Raw genomic sequence first — 25,400 nt, 5'->3', positions numbered from 1 at the left:
GATGGCACATGGAGAGAACCACCTACAGTTGATCGTCAACAAGTTCTCTGAAGCGTCGAAGATGTTTGGCCTTACAATCAGTCTCAGAAAGACAGAAGTCCTCCTCCAGCCAGCACCGAACAGTGCACCCTGCCAGCCAAGCATCACTGTTAATGGCACACAGCTTAAGCATGTCAAAAGCTTCAAATACCTGGGCAGTACGCTCTCCAGTGACGGTACTCTTGACAATGAAATAGCAGCAAGAATACAGATGGCCAGCTTGGCACTTGAAGGACTACGCACGAAAGTCCTACAACACAAAAACGTTCGCCTTTCAACCAAACTCAAGGTGTACAACGCAGTTGTCCTGTCATCTCTGCTCTTCGGCTGCGAAACATGGACCCTGTACCGCAGGCATACCAAAAAGCTGGAACAGTTCCACATGCGCTCTCTGCGGTCCATTATGCATATTCGATGGCAAGATCACATCACAAACCAAGAGGTCCTGGACAGAGCCAGGACATCAAGCACTGAGGCCAAAATCCTCCAAGCTCAACTTCGATGGTCTGGTCATGTCATCCGCATGGAAGAGTCAAGAATCCCTCGTCAGCTCCTCTATAGCAAGCTGTCGCAGGGCAATCGCAATCAAGGCCATCCCAAGAAACGTTATAAAGACAATCTCAAGGCCAACCTCAAATGGGCGCATTTACAACCCCGTGAACTTGAGACAGCTGCTGTAGACAGATATCGATGGCGAGCCTAACAAAGAAGGCTGTAACTGCCTTTGAAGTTAACCGCCGCCAACGCCTTGCAGCTGCTCGGGAGAGACGGCATCAAGCTGTATCTGTGTCCCACCGTCTGGCATTCCATGTTCCACCTGTAACCGCATGTGTGCCTCCAGTTTTGGACTACGCAGTCACATGCGAACACATTAACGAGGGCGCAACACCTAAGTCTTCCTCGGACTTCGAGAGACAACCAAGAAGAAGACTTTGTTTGCACACTGTCAATGCACCGATGTCTGGAAACTAACTGTCAATGCACAGATTTTAACCAGGACTGTTTTGTGCACTCATTCTGGAGTGCTTTCTTCTCTGATTGGTAAAGATGTGTATGAACTCATACAGTAGATCAGTGATACAGCTGTAACTTCATCAATATCTCAAGACATTCATTCTACAGAAAGAAATAAGTTAATCCATTTAATAAAGTTGTAGTATGAGTACACACTTGTGTACAGCTGTATACACAAACCTACACACAGAGAGAATAGTACAAGTTAAGAGACTGGGCAATATTGTATTAGTGGATGTTGGTCATTTCAAAACCTGATGATTCTGACTCCAGTGCTCACTTGGTGATGATGTTAGAGAAGAGTGGAAGGTAGATTTGTAGTTCCTCAGGGATGTTGGAAGGGGTGAGCATCGCCCTGAAGTATGTGATGCCATTGGTTGGCTGCTCACAGCACTGTACATGCACACCAGCTGGTATGGGCATTGAATGAAAAAAAGAAATGACAATAATCACAGTCAAAAGAATAATGAAAGACATTATTGCTATTTGTTCCTTTGTACTTTAACTTCTGGATTCACTTTCTTAGAAACTCTTCTGACATTATATCAATACCTTACCTTCTTACCTATGGGAATTAACCCTATTCTAACTGGGCTATTTGAGACCAAGTTTTTACTGACTGGGGGTCAATTTGACCCCCCCCTTCAGATCTCGGCCGCCAATCGTGCGATCACCGCAAAATTTTGCCTGAAGATAGAGCTGGATGTCAACTACAAGATTACATGGTCATACAATAGAAAAATATTGCCTTTCTATTTTTAATAAATTAATTATGCAAATTTGTGCATGAAATCATATTTTCACCTATAACTCCATCAAAAAGACTGGAGGATTGCTAAATGTGTCAGAATTCCTCAAGACACATCAAACAATTTGCGTGTAAAACAATAGCACAATCGAAATCAATTTCTTTTGTTTTTTATTGTTTTTTTTAATTTCTTATGTATTTCATTGTTTTTTCGACCTTTTGTTTTCTATTGTTTTTTGGCCAAAATTTGTTGCAGGCACTTTTTCAGGCTTATCTACACTAGAATTGATTATTTTTAATGGTTAAAAGTTGAAATAATCTAATTTATATCAGTTTAACCAAAAAACACAATTTGCATTGGATTTGCACACGATATCATGAATTTGAGCTGTTTTTTGGTTGACATGCATATGCAAAACATTATGTAACTTCAAAACGGTGCACCCGGACGTCGTGAATTTGGTCTCAAAATATGCGGGAGACTTCAATGAAAAAAGTCGTGAAATGACGCGGCAAAATCTTTGCGCGTTGCGAAATCGTGGCGCGAAACGTCGAGGGGGGGTCAATTTGACCCCCCCCCAGTTAGAATAGGGTTAAGCACCTTGACCACTCACGCTCAAATCAAATCCACATTTCCCCCCTCTTTACATGTATTGTTCAAGCTGTCTACATCACATTCCACTCAAGACTTAAACCTCTTCCTCAATAAAATTACTACTTACTTCATCACTCCTCTCTTCCAGGTAAAACAGTCACTTCTCCTCAATCAGTACATTCCTAGAGTCTATCTATTTCTTCTTTCTTTTTTAATGGTATGAAACCTTTAACTTTACATCCATCAATCATTTTCAGGCAATCACCTTCTTACTTTTCTGTGCGTATCTTTCCACCTAATTTTTCCTGAATTTCCTTCATCAATCGTTTCACCACCTCATAGCTAGCACTGGGGACATTATGGAACTAAACCATATATTACAGCGTCTAATTCTACATTTCCCATATTCAAAGCATTTGTAGGGGAAATATTCTTTCTGAGAAAGACAGAGCATGAATGCATACAGATCTCACAGCAAAGTGACATGCTTGTACTTTGTAAAAAAAAAAAAAAAAAAAAAAAAAAAAAAAACTATGTGTTTGTGGTGTTTGTATTATCTTCCAGCAAATATTGAATTTCAGTCTTACCTATCTCTCTGGCTTCAACAGATGTTCTTATGACCTTTCGGTCAATGTCATTGACCTTTAAACTTGGCAGACAGGTCAAATCTTCCTCCTTCTTCTGCTCTTCATAGAGCTCACAGCCTGAAAACCAACCATTGTAAGACATAAAAACAGAGATAACAAGCTTTAAAACTATACAGTGTCCCTGGGGAAAAAAAATTGAACTAAGTTTCATTGCAACTTTTTGCTATCAAAATTATACATCACATGCGTTATGAGATATATATGAATGGAAAGATAAGCTACTCATCTTTCATTTAATGCACAATTCAGTGTTCATAATTCATGCATGTCTGAGTTAAAACAAAGGACAGTGAAGGCGTGCATCATTCATATTTTGTGCATAAGGTCTCATATGAATGAAGAAAGTATGGATTTTAATTATTAACTTTGTTTTTCAAAAAGATAACTGTAAAAGTCTAATAGAAACTCACTCAAAAGTTGCAATTCTGCATGCAAATGAAAATTTGGTAGCCCCACTGTCCATTGTTGTAGCTCAGTTATGCATGAATGATGAACACTGAGTTGTACATCAAGTGAAAGAAGAGAAGCATATCTTTCCACTGATACATCTCATGAAGAAAATTTATGATTTTGATAGCAAAAAGTTGCAATGAAACTTTTTTTTTTTTGGGGGGGGGGAGTGTGACATGCAGTACTGCAGCTCTTTGAATGAATGCAACTTCTTTATAATCAGAACTTCAAATTTACAGTCTATGATTCCTAAATGTACAGGTACTGTACATTGTAGCTATTATGGATCTTCTTAAAGTTAACAGCAAACACTTGGTTTATACAAACTTCAGAGTTCATAATAAAACAAAAGATTTTCATGCACGAGCAGTGGTACAGGAGAAGCAAGATTTTTTTTTTTTTAACTCACCTTTCTCATACACAGTTTTTCTGTCTGTCTCATCCAGATCACTAATCATTCCAGCTAACTTCTCTCTTTCCTCCTTCTCCAATTCTTCTGTGTAACTCTCCTTTGGCTTCATCGTCAGCCACAACTTGTGCTGGTTGACCTGGAAGTAGTCTTTGACCTTCATCTGCAGAAACTTGGGGTCAGAGGTCATCTTTGACTTGAAATGTTCCACCAATTGACTGAGCTTGAGAAATGGTGTTGGGTCATCACCATGGTTCCAGAAAGGCATCAGACCCTGGAAAAAAAGATGGCAAATTACAAACAGATCTTACTGATGTTATCACAAATATGTAAACAAAAACATATGCCTCCAGCGACACTTTGTGGCGGAGGCACAAAAAAAAAGTCACAATAGTCATTACATGTACTAATCTGTCATAACACAAATCATTTAAATGATATACAAACTGTATTATTTTGGTTTTGGCGGACACACATTAAATAAACTGAGAAGTAATCAACAACACTTCACATAAAAGTGGTGTAACAGTGCATACAACACCTTCCATACTATGGTACATTACACATTTTACTGTCGACCAATTTCAAAGTGAGTGACTGGTGGATAATTTGGTACATTTCTTGTTTCTTAATTCCTACTTGTCTTGTTGATTTGAACACCTACTCTGCTCCCCACAAGACTCCTTAGTACATTATATGAATTATGCCTAAAATAACTGATGCAGTCTTGTCACAAAATAAGTCATTTAAAAACACCTGAAAATAGATTCAAGTTTTACAGCTGATGAGAAAAATCAGTTGATAAGATATAAATGGTGACAGGGAACTATCAACAAGCAAACATGAACAACAACAAGGTCTACAGAAAGATGAACATACTACAGCAACAAGGCCGAGAGAAAATTGAGCATACGTACAGCAACAAGGCCAAGGCCAAAGTGAGTGGTCTGGTGCTTCTGAGAGAGTTCTATCTTATGCAAAATGGCTTCAATGCGCTCAGCTTCAAATCCTGTCCTGTGAATACAAAAAAAAAAAAAAAAATTATAATAATGATAAAACTTTGTTTCAAACTCCTATGAAATGATAGTGGGCAATTCACACATACAAATGAGGACAAAGGCAAATTATCCATACAAAATACATACACTTTCATGCTCTGATTGGCAAGGGGACAATGGAACATAATCAATTGCTTTGTCAAGTGACTAAAAGACATATTGTAATTCAAAGAATACATTTCACCTTCATTATTATACAAGCAAGCTACTTTGAACAAATTAAATTCATCATGAATATAAACCAAATATACTATTATGCATGTAATAAAAGTTGAAATGCATGCACTGCAATTTAAAAAAAATGCTTCTCCATAAAAAAAAAAGCAGGTATAGACATTCATTGCTTGTGTGTACTACTGGTGATAAGTGGCAATTTTTTGTGCTGAATAACCTTACAAACTGATTGCTTAGATTTGGAGATATATTGAATTCTGTGTAAGTGTACAGCATTCATGTTGGCAAGATTGTGTCACAATTCAAACTCAAGAACATAAAACTCACTCAATGACCTCCTGGAAGGTTTTCTCAATGATCTGCTTGACTTGGTGTGTGTCCTCCTCCGAGATACCACGAAGCCCAACACTAAATGTGCAGTCTTTGGTATGGTTGCTGAATCTGAGGAGGTGAGCAATGGATTCAAACAAGCATCACTATACAAGGATACCATACAACTCTCCACAGTCACTGCCTAGTGGTACTCAGCAGCAGAGTGACTAGCTTACTATAGCTTTGTAGGAAACTTCATCTAAGAAATGCAGCTGAAACTTGTCTACAGCTACAGTACAAGTGGTTGTTTGAAGGGGAGGGCCATTAATTACTAACACAAATGTCTATATAATCTTGTATCGTCTACCAGGTAATCTGCAACTGCATAGGGCCTACTTGGAAAATTCCTAGTGATTGCAAATATCATAATTTTGGAGAAACTGTGAGGTGCTGCAAATTGATATAGAGCACTGAGGTTTGGGTCAATGAAGTATTGGTCCAGATAAGGATTCAGCTTTTAACTTTTTATGAGATACTTAGAAACCACTTTATAAAATGTTAGAGCATACAATTCTAAGAGGAATGCAAAGTTTACTTGATGAAAATGAGTTTTGAAATGGCTTAGATATGATAATCCAAAAACAAACACAAAACAATCCTAATAAAAGGTGGGTCCCACCTTGTATTAAGATTGCTTTGTTTTTGATATCTCAGCCATTTCAAAACCAATTTTCATCAACTAAACTTCGAATTCTTCTAAAATCATATGCTCTTTCATATTTCATAAGAGTTTTCTCAATATCTTGAAAAAATAATCATCAAAAAATTTTAAAAACCTGAAGTCCCATCTCAACCAAAACTACATCAACCTTTTAACATGTTGAACATTTAGTATACAATCTTTTCAACATATCACTATAGCAGAACTTGCTGCAGCACACTGCAGCACGCTATGCATAGGAGTCTAGTTGCACATGATGCATGTTTAGTAGCGTGCATGCGGCTTGATGAGGGTGTTGTTTACATGATGATGGGGGTATGATCCACACCAACTGTTTTTATACTAAATTATGCTGCAGACACAAACTCTTGTACGTGGATGAAAGAAGAAAAGATGAGACTGTGGAAGACAGAAAAAAACTCTTGTTGACAAATCATATATCTACAAGCAAGTATGTTCCGCTGCATAAAACTCACTATCAAACACGAGTCAAGTGGAGTTAAACAGCTTGTCAGTTCCTTTTTCTTTCTTTTTTCTTTCTTTTTTTTGCAACTAGACCTACAAAATTACACTCCTACACATCCCCAGCATTTTTGGTGATTTACAATTTAGTGCCATGTTGATATGATTTGTCCAAAGCACATTCTGTACATTCATGAATGCTAGGTCTGCCTCCGTGCAAGCAGGGCCTCAGCATGAATGACCAATTATCCCTTGAAGTTGGTCATCAAGAAGATACAGCATTCAAACACAATAATTTTCATGATTAATATTGATGGGGACAGTATGTTAAATGATAATGGCGATGCTGAACAAGGTAAGTTTCATTGAAGCTTAGCAAAATTCACTAAGCTCAAATAAAAACCTGACACAAATTGTTGCATGAACCTACCCCACAACTGGTGCATAGTCAGATCCAATATTGGCTTCTACCAGAGAGCGGTAGAAAGGTGAGGTTGGCCCGTCAACCAGCAGAGAACCCAATAGCTGACATGTAAAGACTTCCTCAGCATCAGTTATGCTGTAGGATAATGAATATAGGACAAATTTGAACAACACCTTTTATGAAAGTTAAGTATATCAAAACACTATACAGTTCCAAGATATTAAGAACTAATATTAACAATTACTTAACAAGAGAAACAAACACATAAACTCAAATGCAAGTTCAAATCATTTAAGCATAGCACAATCAGCAATACTACCATTCAAATAGGCCATTCTTGAGATTCTTTTAGAATGTGTAAGGAAGAGTCCTTAATATGGTGAATATGTGTAAAGAAAGAAAACCATACTCAACAGAAAAAAAATATGATCAAAACTTCTGTTTTCTGGTTCATCTGAAATTGATCCACTTTATAAACAGTCTAGATAATAGCTCAACATAATAGAATCATACAACAATTAAATGCTTCAATTTTCAAATACCTCAATTCCCTCCTACATGCCTACTATGATCCACAGACTGTAATCTCAGTCCCTACCTGTATGTCCTACAACATACACATTTACTTGGCTTAGGGTATACTATATGTAACTGTTACTATTACAATGATGTCACGATGAAATCATGATGTAAATCTAAAAGGTTAAAATGTCAAGCAGATACAAGGGGTGACCGAAAAGTTTGGAGCCTAACATTAAAAGGGTTAGGATATAAAGACCAAAATTTAATATGGTCCATGAAATCCTTAATTATATCTTGACCCAACCCACCAAACTTCTTGGTTATAGTACGGTAGACTATAACCTGTTCCTCCAGAAGGAAGGTACATTGTTCTATCAATGGACAAGACTACTCGAACCTTCTGAAGCTCCTATGGCCAAAAAATGAGAAAAGAGGCAAAGAATGATCACAAAATGGGTCTTGTTTCTATCACAGTGGCATGGAGACACTTAATCACCACTGCAGGAAGTGTGTGGACTCACAGGGGGACAATGAAGGCAATAAAGTACTTCTGCCTCTTACCATCTCTTGGAGGCTCAAAACTTTCAGTCCCCCTAAAGGCTAGTTCATTGTACATTACTATGTGAATTCTGCAAGCATGACATACCTTCCCATCATGTAGCTTGCACTCAGTACTGTCTGCTTGCTGGGGTCAGGGGTCATGGGGTCAGGAGGGCAAAATACTGTGTGCTCTTGCTGTGCAACAGAAATATGATCTCAGTCATAATTTAAGACACTTTACTAAACAGTCCATTAGGTACAATATGTAACAGCAAAGATATGGAGAAATATTTTGAAAAAGAGTCTTTTTTTTTAATCAAGAGTCTATGTTCTATAAGAAGATGTCCAGAGAAAATACCTCATCATCAGAACATTTATATTCTACATCATAATGTTTGTTGTATATTTGCTTGGATGATAACAAAGCCAGGGCCCATAAACCAGTTCAATTCAATTTGACCGTGCAGGTAATTTGTAGACCTACATATGTACATGTAGTTTTAGTCTACAGAACAATGGAAATCCACAGCCTCTATGGTCAAAATTTGATCATTTCAAATCAATAGTTGTTCACACTTTTCTAACCTGTGTAAATCTTTAGTATACTTAACCAATGACACATTGAAGCTATTTAGTGACATTATAGGGTGTGCACTAAACAAGTTTATGGAGTAAATTGAGGTATCTACCACATGATGGTAAACTAAGAATTTAAAACTCACTGGACTGGTCCATCTCACTTCATCTGGTACCATGGTGTTGGGATCTATGCTGCCAAAGTGAGATAGTGCCTTCTCCTCTATCAACTCTAGGTGGCGCTCTACTGGCAAGTCACCATATGTATAAAACCTGTAATTTAAGACAGCATCAAGTAGAAACCAAAAGGAATTACCTATAAAGTGAGTTACTCATTTGTCAAACTGTGCCAGTGGCTATGAAGATAAAACTCTGCTTCAAACATAACATACAGAAAAAAAAAAAACACAACATATTCCATCAACATAAAACAGAAGGTGTTACATCAGGATGAATATCTCCTCAAAACAATGGCTCCTAAATAACTGCACACCACAGACTGACATACAATAACTCCTTCAGGTTGAGACATATGACTAACTATCCTCCCTTGATGAGCTAGAACAAACCAGAATATGATCCTGATTACAACATACTCTTTCATGAACACATTAATAGAAAACCTACAAAACTACAAATTGACTTCATAATGCAATACCGTACTGTAATGGTGTGCTATTCAAAACCTATTAGCTTTTAGTCTAATTTTTTTTAATTATGTTCTACAAACCAGTGGAAACATTGCCAAAGCACTAAAGTCTTCACCACTGTCCATTTTAGTAAAGCTCTGCAAGCTTCCCCCCCCCCCCATTACATTATTGCATGCCAGGATAAACACACATGACATGTTACCTTGAATTGCTTGGATGATAGTGTGTAGCATGAAACTGTTTGAGTTGATCCCATGTTAGATCAGGTATTTGAAGTGGATCCCCACCGCTATTGTGTGAGTACGTGTGAGAGGGAAGAAGAGCTGATTGAGCACAGCGTGCATACAGCTGGTCAGGACTGGACTGTGGGATAGAATATAATAAACAACACTGCTCTTTTAACATAGAGATATTCACAGGTCACATGACTTGCTTGGACTACGAACAGAGACACTAACAAATTATACAAATAGAACTTCATTTCAGCAGAGTTATGATAGATCAATACATTGAATAAATGTCATTTTGTCAACTTTGAAAAGATTTTTGAGCAACTATTTGGCTAGTGTATATTATGAAAATATGGGCTGATTGGCATACCTTTGAATTTCGACGCAAAAAATCAACCAATCTGAGTGTCTGTCTGAGCAAACCCAATTTGCATACAGTGAATGCATGCCACAAACCTCCACTGGTGGTCAGTGATGCATGCTAACACGCTGGACAACACAAGAGGAAGGATGTGGGGAGCACGCTATTCCATGGATCGACCAGAACCCGTTAATATGAATATTCAGTAGGGTTCACTTGTCACGAATAATAATGTGTGAAGCAGACCTTAAAAGGCCCTCGTGCTGTTGTGCTCACCCATTACAGCCATCATACAGTGAGAGGGCCTTGACAAAAGGCTAGGGAATTGTAACCCATTGAGGATGAGTCCCGAATATACACTGTACATTGTACTCGGGTAAGTGTCTATGGGAAATGCGTGTTGTAGCAAAATCAGCCCCTGCCCGTCCTCAACGGGTTAAGGAAGATCACATGTTATCTCAGAGGTTGTCATGTCGCTGGAATACACAAGTAAAGGTTTGAAGTTCTTATCATTTTTATAAACTTGCATGACCTCATAGTATCTGTACAGTAATAAGACATTTTAGCTCCTTGTAGTTTCAATCCTCATGATATCTACATCACCACCATTTATTATACTTCTGAGCTTTTAAACATATGAGGTAGTCAAAACAGCTCTACTCTTCTCACCATAGCTCCTTTCATCTCATTGAAGACGACACCTTTGTAGATGATTGGAGACGATGAATCTTGTGTGACTTCATGCTCTAACCTCCAGCCTTCCTGCCTGAAATCAAGTTGGAAAAATCAATCTTGAACAGTTGTCAGTGCTGTAACACGTAGCAATATCTTTCACTGTTACTTCTACTAGAAGAACAAATTTTACTCCCTTCAAATATGGTCATTATCAAGGCACTTACAACAACAAAAAAGTTAAAAATGTGACTTAGTAACACACTATCAGATGAGGAAAAATATACAGTGTAGTTACATGTATAAATAATAGTTGCCACAGTGCTATCCCATGGCTCTGCTGCATGCATCATCAATGGAGGTAAAGACCATAGTCTACACATTACATCCATACTCAATTGTAGCAGAATTCACAACCCTAGAGTGTCACTGTGTTTTTCCAGATCCAATTAGGCCAAAAAAAAAAAATGGTTTGTTTGCCCTTCGCGACCGACCGAAAATCACGGAAATTTCGGGTCGCGTTTTTTTTTTTTTTTTTTTTTTTTTTTTTGCTCTTTCAAGTTTATTTTTTCCACAAATTTCATCTTCTACAAATTTGTGAATGGTTTTAAACCCAAAATTATCCATTTTAAGCTAAAGAAAGAATGAAAAAAAGTCTAAAAATGTTTTTGTGTGTGTGTGTGTGTGTTTTTTTTTCATCTCATCAACCCGTCGTAATAAGTACGTTCGGGCCGCGCGGGGCCGCAGGATACGTTTTATAGCATGCATTGCATGCTAGCTACCTTTTTGGCTTACATGCGTGCACGCGCACGAAAGCATTGTACAGTGTAACTGCTTTTCGTTTGCTTGCGATCGGCGGTCATGCTAGTCCGGGAGCCAGCGGGGGTCAGCCTAGCTGAAAAGGTTACCAATTTTTATGTGTATAGCAATTTAGTACATATGCCCCTGAGTATGGAAATGCACGTCTGGCTGGTCGTAGGTGGTGGGTGTGGCCAGGAGGGCCACAAAAAGGACCCCTCAAAATTAGGCTAGCCTAGCTGGAAAAGTAACCCCATGAAAACAACTGGAACTTGTTCGTTACACTTACAGGATAAATGAATGACCATTGCCAGACGTTTTAAGTGGTGGGGGGTAGCCGCCAGACGCTCTTAAAGGCCCAACTCCAGCTAGGCTAGCCTAGCTGAAAAAGTAACCTCATGAAAACCACTGGAACTTGTTCGTTACACTTACAGGATAAATGAATGACCATTGCCAGACGTTTTAAGTGGTGGGGGGTAGCCGCCAGAGGCCCTTAAAGACCCAAATTTTTCCAGCTAGGCTAGCCTAGTTGGAAAAGTAACCCCATGAAAACAACTGGAACTTGTTCGTTACACTTACAGGATAAATGAATGACCATTGCCAGACGTTTTAAGTGGTGGGGGGTAGCCGCCAGACGCCCTTAAAGACCCAAATTTTTCCAGCTAGGCTAGCCTAGCTGAAAAAGTAACCTCATGAAACCCACTGGAACTTGTTCGTTACACTTACAGGATAAATGAATGACCATTGCCAGACGTTTTAAGTGGTGGGGGTAGCCGCCAGACGCCCTTAAAGACCCAAATTTTTCCAGCTAGGCTAGCCTAGCTGAAAAAGTAACCTCATGAAACCCACTGGAACTTGTTCGTTACACTTACAGGATAAATGAATGACCATTGCCAGACGTTTTAAGTGGTGGGGGTAGCCGCCAGACGCCCTTAAAGACCCAAATTTTTCCAGCTAGGCTAGCCTAGCTGAAAAAGTAACCTCATGAAACCCACTGGAACTTGTTCGTTACACTTACAGGATAAATGAATGACCATTGCCAGACGTTTTAAGTGGTGGGGGGTAGCCGCCAGACGCCCTTAAAGACCCAAATTTTTCCAGCTAGGCTAGCCTAGCTGAAAAAGTAACCTAATGTAACCCACTGGAACTTGTTCGTTACACTTACAGGATAAATGAATGACCATTGCCATACGTTTTAAGTGGTGGGGGGTAGCCGCCAGACGCCCTTAAAGACCCAACTTTTTCCAGCTAGGCTTGCCTAGCTGAACAAGTAACCTTGTGAAACCCACTGGAACTTGTTCTTTACACTTACAGGATATATGCATGACCGTTGCCAGACGTTTTAAATGGTGGTGGTGGGGGGGGGGGGTAGCCGCCAGACGCCCTCAAAGACCCAATTTTACCAGCTAGACTAACCTATATATAGCTGGAAAAATAACCTCCTGAAACCCACTGGAACTTGTTCTTGTGATACACTCAAAGGATAATTGAATGATTGTTGCCAGACAATAGCCGCCAGACGCCCCAAAGACCAAACTCTTACCAGCTAGGCTAGCCTAGCTGAAAATTAGGAAAGTAACCCCATGAAACCCACTGCAACTTGTTCTTACACTTATAGAATAAATGCATGACCGTTGCCAGACGCTTTCAGTGGTGGGGCGTAGCCCCCAGACGCTCTCAAAGACCCAATTTTACCAGCTATAAGGTTCACATATTTCAGAAATAATAGCAGTGTAATTCCATAACTATACCGCTTGCTTGCGAGTTCACCTGTCTATGCATACCTTATTCTTTTGTTCTGCTTCCTTGAGCCCCAACTCATGCATTCTTATGGTGACTCTCCCATGTCATCATCCTTGTTCATTGCAGTTTGTTCTATTTTTTGAAAATATTCTTATTCTTCACCTCAATTATCACAAATTCTGGAACTCTGCCCTCAGTATGACTAATTCATAGTTGTACAAATGTAAAAATCTGAGAATCACCCGGAGATCTCCTTTAATGGGGGAGTTTCTTGAGCGCACAGGGAAACATGCTTTGAAATATCAATAGGGCAAGTGTTGAGACGAAATACTATAGAAATATGAGAATATACAGTGCTGTGGTTTTGGTAGAAGAAATAGGGTATCTGTATTTGTCCTCAGTGATAACCAAAAAACTTATTTGGAAAGAATGATAGACATCAAAAAAGAATTGCCCAATCAAACATGTCGGGATTTTTCTCAAACATCAGTGTTCTCATTTTCTTTGCAGTGTAAAACAAAAATAAAAAACAAAAAAGCAGGGCCGGATGCAGTATCCGGATGGAAATTGGTGGGATGGGCGTAAACCCGCGAGTATTATAACATACTGACGTGAAGAAAAAAAAAACAAGACCAAGAACTACTTTCTTTCTGTGCCCGGGGGAGAAATATTCATCAATTGCATTTTGGAAATGTTGGAAATCACAACTTTTGATGAAATTGTCTCACTACAGTATCTCTTCTTATATCATGAAGGCTTTTTTATATAATTAAGTTTCTTTCCTCTATGACCATGATAAAACAAACCCCTGATGATTAAAACAAAAGACAATCAAAACTTGGCAAATGAACTCTTTGGACATTAGCAAAAGGGAATACATTAACAGCTTTTGCAAACACTTTATACAATTGTCTAATACTCCATCAAGCTCATAAAAAATACAATTCTACTGCAACAAGAAATCCATTCAGTAAGACTCGTCCTCGGTGTACATCGCTTAAAATGCCAACTTGTTAAAAATAATGCCCCAGCTCTTAAATTTACTTTAAAAGGGGGAATTAAAGCTCAACACCTTTGGCCTATGACTTTTTTAGGTACCGTATCACCTTACGGTTGAGGAGATGGGTAAAGAAAAATTATTAACGGAGATGGGTAAAGAAAAATTATTAAAGAAATAAAACTTATAGGAACATGCTTCACATGACCTCACCGTTTTCTTCTCTTAAGAAAGAAACGAAATCTGAAAATTGTTCAAGAGTGTTTTTGAACATAGTACATTGCAAAAGCAGAAAAAAATCAGTGTTTTTAAGAAACATAACTCACAACAACAAGGAATTCCTGTCGTGTCTAGTATTGCACGTATTTTGGTTTGGAGGGTTTAGGATGCTAATATTTCAAGACAAGTTTATGCTCCGGCACTTCAATGAACTTAACTGTAAAGTAATGATCAACCTCTCTTGGCAATAAACTCAACATTTGCTGTTCTTCAGTAAAGCATATGACAGAAACATATGAGAAACATGTCTAAAATTCATATGAATAAGCTCACGGCAACAACAAAAATACTATGTTATCTATAAACTAATACTGCATGTACTTAGTTTCGAGGGATTTAGATGCAAAATGTTATGACAAAAGCCCCTACGTGGCTACCAGCAATTAAACATCCTTCAACTTCTTTAGCAAATGAGCTCATGTGTATCATCTTCTTGTTGAGAAGACGAAGATGAGTAATGATAAAATAACCAAACTATCAACTTTCCTTAACATATTTTACATGAAATCATTATTGCCTTCTCGTAACGAAATAGAAAAAAACCAGAACATCTGAAATTGTTCAAAATCGCTTCTTGATAACGATGAAAGCAAAGGAAACTTAGTGTTTGTAACCACTATGACACGTGTCTACAGATCTGTCATGCTCATAAGAAACGTAACTCACAGGTATAAGTGTAAAAAGTACTTGGTTTGGAGGACATTTAGATGCCAACTTTTCAAGAATAATACACCAGCACTGACATTAACTGATGAAAAAAAGTAATGCTTAGCTTCTTTATCCAATTAGCCCATAGGTAATTCCTTGTAGTTGAAAAAAAAAAAAAATATAGACTTTCCGTAACATGTATCACAGGTCATGATCTCCACATTTTTGCTCCTCTTAACTTAAAAGAAATAAATATATATTTAAATTTATTTTAAATGACCTTTAAACAATATGACGAAAAAAATTCTGTGTCTGCAAAGGCTTGACACGTGTCTAATACTGGGTCACGCTCATATTAAACATAGCTCACAGGAACAAGGAATTCACGTGTGTATAAAATAATACTGCAGAGAGGGTGCAAAGTTGAACCCTTTATTGAGGGTGCGAAAATGTTCCCTTGGATACATCTTTCCATCCACACTAAGTGGTGCTAGGTTGCACCAGTCCTCTTCTTGAGGGTGCATCTTTCCACCCACACTAAGGGGTGCTAAGTTGCACCTTTCTTGAGGGTGCGATCTTGCACCCTTTACCTTTCGGCGCACCTTTGCACCCCGTGTAGCCTTTACATCTTTGTGCAACTTTACATCCTTTCGTGAGGGTGCAAAGAAACACCCAAAGTTCCAAGATTGTGCCTTGTTTTGAGGGTGCAATCTTGGAACTTTGCGTGCTACTTTGTACCCTCAAGAAAGGGTGAAAGTTACACCCTCGGGAGCAACTTTGCCCCCTTGAAAAAGGCGCAACCTCTTTCCTTTAGGATGCCCGAAGGATGCAAGAATGTACCCTCTCTTGAGGGTGCAATCTTGTGCCTTATTGGTATGATGTTGCACCTATGTGGTGCTTATTTGCTCCATGACTGCTGCAAAATTGCTCCTTTAAAGGAGCAAGTCAGTGTCACCGCCTGCTCCTTTATAGGGGCAATATTGCCCATCATCTCAAGGTGCAACTTAGCATCACATAATCGGGTATAGTTCCTTAACTACTCTAAACCTTGAATAGTGCGAACTGATGTAAGCCTATTTGCTCAGAATATAACTTATGTTGTTGCACTCTGCAAAGTAAATAGGATTAGTGTAACTTGGATCTTGTGAATCATGAAATGTGTGTGCGTGTGGAATTTGTGAGTTGTGAAAATGTTAATGTAAAAGTTAACTTAGTTGTGTTTGAATAATATACTGAAACCAAAAATTTACCCAATTACCTTTTCAATATTAAAAAAAGGTGAGCACTATATCTATCAAACAGTTAACCTTCTCGGCAAGAGTATACATCTGCATGACGGAAGAGGTGAAAATATGATATGCAGTTGTCTGGATACGTTTTATTCAAAACGTTTGAATGCGTACTTATTCACATAATCTATAAGAATAACATATTATGCTTCTTACCAGTACTCAAAGCCTCTAAAACAAGAGCATGCTTCTTACACTTCTAAAGTATACACCATATCTTAAAAACAAAATGTAAGAGGATTTAAGAAGCTGTTTGTATGCATTCAAACGAATCCATATTTCTATCTAAAATCTAAAACGTGTCTTGTAAAAGGGGAATTCGTTTTATAATGACGATGCCAATTGTCTGAAAGTCCTTATCACGACATGTCTTGGAGTTTACGCTTATTGAAAACATGAGATTCTTGGCAAGTAGATTACAACTATGGTTTAAAGAGTTAACTGAGATACCCTACGCATACCGTATACGGGCATTTCGATGAAAACATTTAAATACAAGGCACTGTAAATAATATGAAAATCAAACTTGATACCAGCCCTTATCGGCAACCAATAGAGACTATGGAGGACTGCAGTTATAATTGTGTTTAGATATTATTGTTTTGGGTGATACACGCATGCCGACTGATTTGGGATCAATTCGAGTCCCTCGAGCTGAGATTCCGGAACTGCAATGAGCAAACCATCATTATGCATAACAAAGTGACTGAGAATAATGCATGAACCAGTTTCTGTTTCGTTGTTCTATACACAGAAAGTTGTTTCGTTTTCCAATCCTGTGCAGGCACACAGATTTTACAGAATTCAATCATCTTTGGCTATAACGCCATGGTCGCGTGCAAAATGAATGCAGCTTATCTAACTTAACTTGTAGTTACTGAATAGGGGACTATCAACTCAATTTGTACATTATTAATCGGATGATAGAACCTATCAAAGAGTAAATTGCGGATATCATATACCATTGTCAAATTCACTTTAATTCTATAAATAGTATCAATGGAATGTTATGAACCACTTCAGCATTAACAATCATTATCATAATTATTTCCCTGAAACGGCTGCATTTGTATGAGAGGGAAGAGTTTGGCATCATACATAGCAAGAGTCGTGACTACAAAACTAAATTCATGTATTATACAAGGTTTTAGGACACTTTGAATCATGCCCCCCCCCCAAAAAAAAAAAAAACAACAACAACAAACAAACAAAAAACAAACCAACAACTTAGTGAAATGTTGTACAATGTATGCCCTACTTCCATTAACCTATGATCTTTGACCTTTGAATACATGGCCCGCATTTTTTCAACGAATAGGCATTTGGATGCAACGTAAGTAATAATATATAAAAGAAAAAATGTTTTAGGAAAATACAATCACTTCAGAAATAATTATGGAACAAAAATCAATAGCAAAATATTGACACGTTCACTTCTTCCGTAATGACATGACAGAAAACTTTCCTCACCGAATCGTTCTGCCGTAATTCATGAGCAAGTCATGGATATATACTTAGTTCGATTAAAAGTATACATTGAGTCATTGCAAAAGCATTTAATGAAAAGTATGCTTCAGAACTACATCATTGTCATTTATTCTATAACACTAATAATATAGAGTTATTGGTCCGCCATATTGCCGAACAGGCAATATAAGGCACAGAATTTAATTTTGCACTTACTGCCAAAGACTCTAATCTTCTTTACCGCTATTCCCAGACATGTATGTTGGTGCTGTATGAATTAGAAACGGAAGCTTACAAATATTCACCATCTAACAAGGCAAAAGCGAAGTGATGTCTCGTCCAGGTATCGACTTTCTGATTACAGAGATTTTCAAATGGCATAGGCCTAGTTCATTGACTTTTTGACTGTTGACGTAGTCGGACTTCACCAATATTAACACTTGACAGCAATCATTAGATGATCTGAGAAGTGAATTTGGTGGTCATATAGCTCAAAAGTGTGGAACGTTATTGAAAGAACACCAGAATACTATGTCGACAGTGTTTATCAGGTGAGATACAAACATCGAACAAGTTCCAGTGGGTTTCAGGAGGTTACTTTTCCAGCCATCAGGGCTATAGTCTAAAATTGGGTCTTTGAGGGCATCTGGCGGCTACCCCCCCCCCCCCCCACTTCTTAAAACGTCTGGCAACGGCCATGCATATATCCTGTAAGTGTAAATAACAAGTTCCAGTGGGTTTCATTAGGTTATATTTTCAGCTAGGCTAGCCTAGCTGGAAAAAGTTGGGTCTTTAAGGGCGTCTGGCGGCTACCCCCCACCACTTAAAACGTCTGGCAATGGTCATTCATTCATCCTGTAAGTGTAACGAACAAGTTCCAGTGGGTTTCATGAGGTTACTTTTTCAGCTAGGCTAGCCTAGCTGGAAAAATTTGGGTCTTTAAGGGCGTCTGGCGGCTACCCACCACCACTTAAAACGTCTGGCAATGGTCATTCATTTATCCTGTAAGTGTAACGAACAAGTTCCAGTTGTTTTCATGGGGTTACTTTTCCAACTAGGCTAGCCTAGCTGGAAAAATTTGGGTCTTTAAGGGCGTCTGGCGGCTACCCCCCACCACTTAAAACGTCTGGCAATGGTCATTCATTTATCCTGTAAGTGTAACGAACAAGTTCCAGTGGTTTTCATGAGGTTACTTTTTCAGCTAGGCTAGCCTAGCTGGAGTTGGGCCTTTAAGAGCGTCTGGCGGCTACCCCCCACCACTTAAAACGTCTGGCAATGGTCATTCATTTATCCTGTAAGTGTAACGAACAAGTTCCAGTTGTTTTCATGGGGTTACTTTTCCAGCTAGGCTAGCCTAATTTTGAGGGGTCCTTTTTTTGGCCCTCCTGGCCACACCCACCACCGATGACCAGCCAGACGTGCATTTCCATACTTAGGGGCGTATGTACTAAATTGCTATATACATAGAAATTGGTAACCTTTTCAGCTAGGCTGACCCCCGCTGGCTCCCGGACTATGCCAGACAAGAAGCATTGATAGAATAGAAGCGCACGCATTTCTGGGTCATTTTACTCACGATCCGATCCCGGCTTCGCAGCAGCGTGGCAGTTGACATGTTAGAACTAATTTACTTGTGTCGATTTTTAGAAAAGTAAAAACATATTCGATATTCAGCGATACAGTAAATGGATCTGATTGCGTTCAGTTTCATTTTACACAGTCATTTCACAAATTAATATTTTCATTCGTTCAAAATGATCTCACTATGAAGATAGGCGGAAAAAGGATCACGAAATCGGCCCTTCCGTGTACTTTTTAAGAACGCATGCACAAAATGTGAAGAGATAATACTAGGAAGAAAAAAAAAATCATGAAATCATCGCAGTCCCGCTTACATATTTGAGGTAGAAATCGTCCCAAAAAGGATCATGAATTCGGCCGGCCGCGTCGTACACCTTTCAAAAGCTCATGTACGAAATGCGAAGAGATTATAGAGGAGAAAAAATAAATAAATAAAGGACACATTTATGTCGCGTGCATCATAAAAGATTACAGCCGAATAACAATTCATGAAATCAACGCAATCCCGTTGAAATTTGAGGAAATAATACGCGCAAAAAGGATCTTGAATTCAGTCCTGCATGCCGTGTTGGTTATCAAAACGAATGCACAAATGCGGCGAGATTATCGGGAGAAAAATAAAAAAACACATTTTCACCCTTCTGGTACATGCATTACAAAAGATTACATCCGAAGTAATTCATGAAATCGCCACAATCCCGCTGATATTTGAGGTAGAAATAGGCGCAAAAAGGAACGTGAATTCGGCCGTGTCGTATACCTTTTAAGAACGCATGTACGAATGGGAAGAGATTAGCGGGAGAAAAATAAAGGACACATTTTCATCCCCTTTTGGGGCTTGCATCATATAGATTACAGCCGAGTAGTAATTCATGAAAATTTCGCAATCCCGTTGAAATTTGAGTAAACAATAATAGGCGCAAAAAGAACCTCGAATTCGGCCCTGCATGCAGTGTATAATTTTGAAAACGCATGCACAAATGCGAAGAGATTATCGGGAGAAAAATAAAGAACGCATTTTCAACCCTTCTGGTGCATGTATCACAAAAGATTACAGCCGAAATAATGAACGAAATATCGCAGTCCCGCTGATATTTGATGTAGAAATAGGCGCTAAAAGGATCGTGAATTCGGTCGTGTCGTATACGCATGTACGAAATGCGAAGAGATTATTGGGAGAAAAATACAGGACACATTTTCAACTCCTTTTGGCCCGTGCATCATAAAGATTACAGCCGAATAATAATTCATAAAATCATCGCAATCCCGTTGAAGTTTGAGGAAACAATAGGCGCAAAAAGAATCATGATTTTTGGCCGTGTCGTATATCTTTTAAGAACGCATTACGGAATGCGAAGAGATTATGGGGAGAAATAAAAAACGCATTTTCAACCATTCTAGCTGGTGCGTGCATCACAAAAGATTACATCCGAAGTAATTTATGAAATCGTCACAATCCCGCTGACGAGGTAGAAATAGGCGCAAAAAAGTATTCATGAATTCGGCCGTGTGTGTGTGATTACGAAATTCGAAGAGTTTATCGGGAAAAAATAAAGGACACATTTTCAACCCCTTTTGGCGCGTGTATCATAAAAGATTACAGCCGAAGTAATTCATGAAATCATCGCAATCCCGCTGATATTTGAGGTAGAAATAGGCGCAAAAAGGATCGTGAATTCGGCCGTGTCGTATACCTTTCAAGAACGCATGTACGGAATGCGAAGAGATTATTGGGAGAAAAATAAAGAAACGCATTTTTAACCGTTCTAGCTGGCGCGTGCATCACAAAAGATTACATCCGAAGTAATTCATGAAATCGCCACAATTCCGCTGATATTTGATGTAGAAATAGGCGCTAAAAGGATTGTGAATTCGGCCGTGTCGATCCGCATGTACGAAATGCGAAGAGATTATTGGGAGAAAAATACAGGACACATTTTCAACCCCTTTTGGCCAGTGTATCATAAAGATTATTCATAAAATCATCGTAATCCCGTTGAAGTTTGAGGAAACAATAGGCGCAAAAAGAATCATGATTTTTGGCCGTGACGTATATATCTTTTAAGAACGCACTTACGAAATTCGAAGAGTTTATCGGGAAAAAATAAAGGACACATTTTCAACCCCTTTTGGCGCGTGCATCATAAAATATTGAAGCCGAAGTCATTTATGAAATCGTCACAATCCCGCTAATATTTGAGGTGGAAATGGGCGCAAAAAGGATTGCGAATTCGGCCCTGCATGTCGTGTACCTTTTAAGAACGCATGCACAAATGCGAAGAGATTATCGGGAAAAAAATAAAGAACCCATTGTATCGCGTGCATCAGAAAATATCACACCTGGCTAAAATAATTCATCAAATCATCGCAATCCAACTGACCACCAAGAGCAGGTTACGCAGCAAGTTCGTGCGCCGATGTTTAGAAAAAGTCACAAACGCATTTGATACAATCTGATTTTGTTCATTATCATTTTACACTAATTCACAAACAAACATGATAATTTTTTCCTATCTTTATTTTTAAATTTCTTGTGCAATAAATAATGCAAGTTTTAAAAAAATGTATTAATCTGTAAAATGTACATGAAGGGTGGGTACGTCCATAAAAAACAAGAAAATAAGTTTGCAAAGCATTTAATATATTTTATGTTGTCGTTGTTGACCGGTAAATTTTCTGTTCGGACCTGTAAAAAATGGTAAAACGGGGCATTTACCGGTCCGACAGAGACATGTCAGACCGGCAGAAAAAATGGGTTAGTGTTAGGGTTATCTTCACAAGATGGCTACTTTTGCAGCATCCGTTACCAGCTGTCATGGCACCAAAACTGTTTGGAGTTCAGTTGCCAGCATCTCACTGGAAGGTACTTTTTTGGAGCTGTTTGCAAAATCTAACAAAGATGAACGTTATAAGTGTTTGTCAGTGAGTGTTTCTGCCTCGCGTACCGGGCCCTGGCAAGATGTAAATTTGAATGAATCCCTTGGAGTTTTGAGTGCATAGACATGGGAAAAAAAAAAGGGTACCCTGTATTAAAAAAAAAAAAAAAAAAAAAAACCCGACCTACCGACCCTCTTGGGTTTTGACAATTAAGGGCAAACAAACAATTTTTTTTTTTTTGGCCTTATGAATCAACAACACATTTGACAGCAATAAGTTTCAAGAGTGAGAATTATGCACATGGTTCATGTTTATGTAGAGGCATGCAGCTTTTGTTCCTTAGAATTCCTCTCCCACCTGTCTCCTTGCCTTTCCCTTACCTCACAATCATTTATCAAGAGTCCTGGTCATACTTTCAATACTGTCAGAACTCTTATTTTCACGCAAAGATATTTTTGCTGATAAGGTCACAAGACATTTTTGTGCGACATTGTTTTCAAAATTTGACACCAAGCTATTGTACGTATAAGTGCACTAATGCCTGCCCGGTCACAATATTTTCGTGTGGTGTTAAATTTGTGGTCCAACAGTGATTCGCAAGCTTCACGAATATCAAACCCTTTTCAAAAATAACAGCTTTTGCAGCACACCACAATCAATCATGTTTTCTTACAAAATCTAAAAATTTCCACAAATAAACCAAATCTAGACCAGTTTACCAGGACCTGGTGTGGTCAGTACATTCATATAATCACTAATCTACACACATTCAGACAAGCTGCACTAACTCCCCTAAGATCTGTGTAGTTTTCTGCAAACTCTATTTGCTGTATGGATTCATTATGTTATTTAGATACATTCTCTCCAATGTACATTACAGGCGATTGCAGAAAGTTAGGACATCTTGGCAGTACTACTGTTCAATTGCATCCTGGTATGACTTTCAAGGGAGTGAATTTGGGACTACTGTAACAAGCAAAGACGAGGAAGTTATGCACTGCCTGACTTACACACAATGCGTATGTGGGGGCATGTAGGTGTAAATAAGTGCATAAATTTCAGGACAGCTCCTGACCCAACGCCTGTATCTTTCTCATGGTCATGATATAATTCTATGGGCACATCTGACCTTGACAACAAGTTTGTTTTTGTTTTGTTTTGCTTTGTTTTGTTTTAATCATTGATCCCTACACATGGTATCACCAAAATCCTACAAAGCATGTATTCAACAAATAATTCATACAAGGAAGAAAGCTGGGATACATTTTCCACAACCTGGACAGTTATCATTACACTTTGTTGGCATTGTTTCATATCATTCGCTGAACTCTCTCTCTTTCTCTATTGGATAAGTTCTGCACACACATGTGATCAGCTCTTCTAGTTTGTTGTATTATTCAAAACATTGTTGTTGTTTTCCTTGGGAATCAGTCTGAATGAAGAGCATCAAAGAGTAGACTTACATGAAATCCAGTTGTCTCAATCTAGGGAAGAACACAGCATCAAGGTAGACTGAAAGCAGATTCTCAAAATCTGTGGCATTCTGGGTTGAGAATGGATACATGGTGTAGTCACTGGCTGTGGATATGATCATCAGAAAAATATATTTATTGTTGGCTGAAAATTGCTGAATATTGCTTAAATTCCAATAGACATTCAATGTGTACAAACCTATGAGTTATTAATATTTTCATGCATACTGTTGTTGTGGGTTTTTTTGGCAAGCCAATGACTTGGTGATAAATAATTCACACAGAGGTTCAGAAATTCTGAACTATATTCACTACATCACAGTATTCTATTTCAAACAATTATGAGTTCATTCATTCTCACATCAGAACAGCAAAAACAGAACAAAAATCAGCATACAGGCATGACAAGAAGAAATCCAACATTAAGGCTTCAAGAGTGTGAAATTAGAAAGGAGCCATATTCTCTGCACATGTAGGGCATTTATAACAGTGGTATCTGAGAACACTACATCTGATCTGCTATTACAGGGAAACTGTGTTAGCACTTGCATTTCCTCAAAAGTATTCAGTGTTTTCATACCAAACTCATTTCTGTTTTCATTTATTTCAAATGACAACAAAATGTCATATTCTCATGAAGCAAATTCACAAATATGAATCCTAAACTTACCTCTGGAGGTTCAGTCAAATTGGAATATATGTTACAACAAATGACTTTTGGCAACTACAAATGTACATAGCTCTCAATGATACACCCTGAAAAATGTCTAGGAAGAGCTGAGTAAAGTAACATGGTGAATTACCTGTCCAAGCATTCATGAAAGTTGAGAGAGATCTGTTGAGCATCTTAAAGAATGGATCTCTGACAGGGAATCTCTGAGAACCACAGAGGACTGTGTGCTCCAAGATGTGTGAAACTCCACTACTGTCCATGGGTGTGGTCCGAAATCCAACACTACATCAATGACAAACACATCTTCAGATATATCTGGTATTACCGAAAGAAGACAACTATGCTGCTATTTTGCTTTTCATGCTCCTGGTCAGGTAGATTCAATTGTAAGTATTCATGTAGATGAATCTGTCCCAGTTTTCTTTTGTGAATGGCATGAAATGGAAAGCAATATACGGATGAAATTGCTAAGAGGCATTACTCACAAATGTCTTCTGTTTGTTGCATAATTTCATACATGCATGCTTCATACTAACATTACTTAGTATTTGATTATGGCAATTATCTTACTAATACACAGCTATAACAGGCATTTATTGGAGGCATTATGTTATTGCACAATTGTAGCACCACCACTTATAAAATCTGCAAATTTCACACATTGCAAATTTTTATCCAGGGTAGTTAAACAACACAAAATTCCATGCATCATGATCTACAGGTACATGTATGTTGTATCATATCCTGATATGGGGGGGGGGAGGGGGGAGCCTTACCTGAAGACATTGTTGGCGTCTTCTCTAGCGACATGGAGATACTGAGCACCGGTCTTGTCATGAGTCAGTTGCAATGCAGTCAAGTACAGCTCAGGAATAGGAACTACCTGGTAGACCACAGAATGAATGAATCACATTCAAAAGCATATTGAATGTCTTGCTACATTTAGATAAACGATGTGCTTGGGTGGATCTT

At 38.4% G+C, this 25,400-nt stretch overlaps 1 protein-coding gene across 1 annotated transcript in view; it reads right to left on the bottom strand.

The window, feature by feature from the left end:
* LOC140245443 (presequence protease, mitochondrial-like) overlaps nucleotides 1–25,400 on the bottom strand; it is a 50,730-nt gene that overhangs the window by 17,755 nt on the left and 7,575 nt on the right. The window contains exons 3-15 of the mRNA XM_072325021.1: nucleotides 25,205–25,311; nucleotides 24,559–24,710; nucleotides 23,747–23,861; nucleotides 10,602–10,698; nucleotides 9,544–9,704; nucleotides 8,838–8,964; nucleotides 8,222–8,310; nucleotides 7,060–7,188; nucleotides 5,462–5,575; nucleotides 4,820–4,916; nucleotides 3,903–4,176; nucleotides 2,984–3,100; nucleotides 1,334–1,463 (exon numbers count right to left, since the gene is read on the bottom strand). Coding sequence (XP_072181122.1) covers nucleotides 1,334–1,463; nucleotides 2,984–3,100; nucleotides 3,903–4,176; nucleotides 4,820–4,916; nucleotides 5,462–5,575; nucleotides 7,060–7,188; nucleotides 8,222–8,310; nucleotides 8,838–8,964; nucleotides 9,544–9,704; nucleotides 10,602–10,698; nucleotides 23,747–23,861; nucleotides 24,559–24,710; nucleotides 25,205–25,311 — 1,709 coding nt within the window. The remainder of the gene's footprint in view (nucleotides 1–1,333; nucleotides 1,464–2,983; nucleotides 3,101–3,902; nucleotides 4,177–4,819; nucleotides 4,917–5,461; nucleotides 5,576–7,059; nucleotides 7,189–8,221; nucleotides 8,311–8,837; nucleotides 8,965–9,543; nucleotides 9,705–10,601; nucleotides 10,699–23,746; nucleotides 23,862–24,558; nucleotides 24,711–25,204; nucleotides 25,312–25,400) is intronic.

The sequence above is a fragment of the Diadema setosum genome, chromosome 22 (genome assembly GCF_964275005.1).
Source record: "Diadema setosum chromosome 22, eeDiaSeto1, whole genome shotgun sequence".
In the NCBI taxonomy this organism is placed as follows: domain Eukaryota; kingdom Metazoa; phylum Echinodermata; class Echinoidea; order Diadematoida; family Diadematidae; genus Diadema; species Diadema setosum.
Note: the sequence above shows the minus strand (reverse complement) of the source record. Positions and strands in the feature narration are given on the sequence as shown.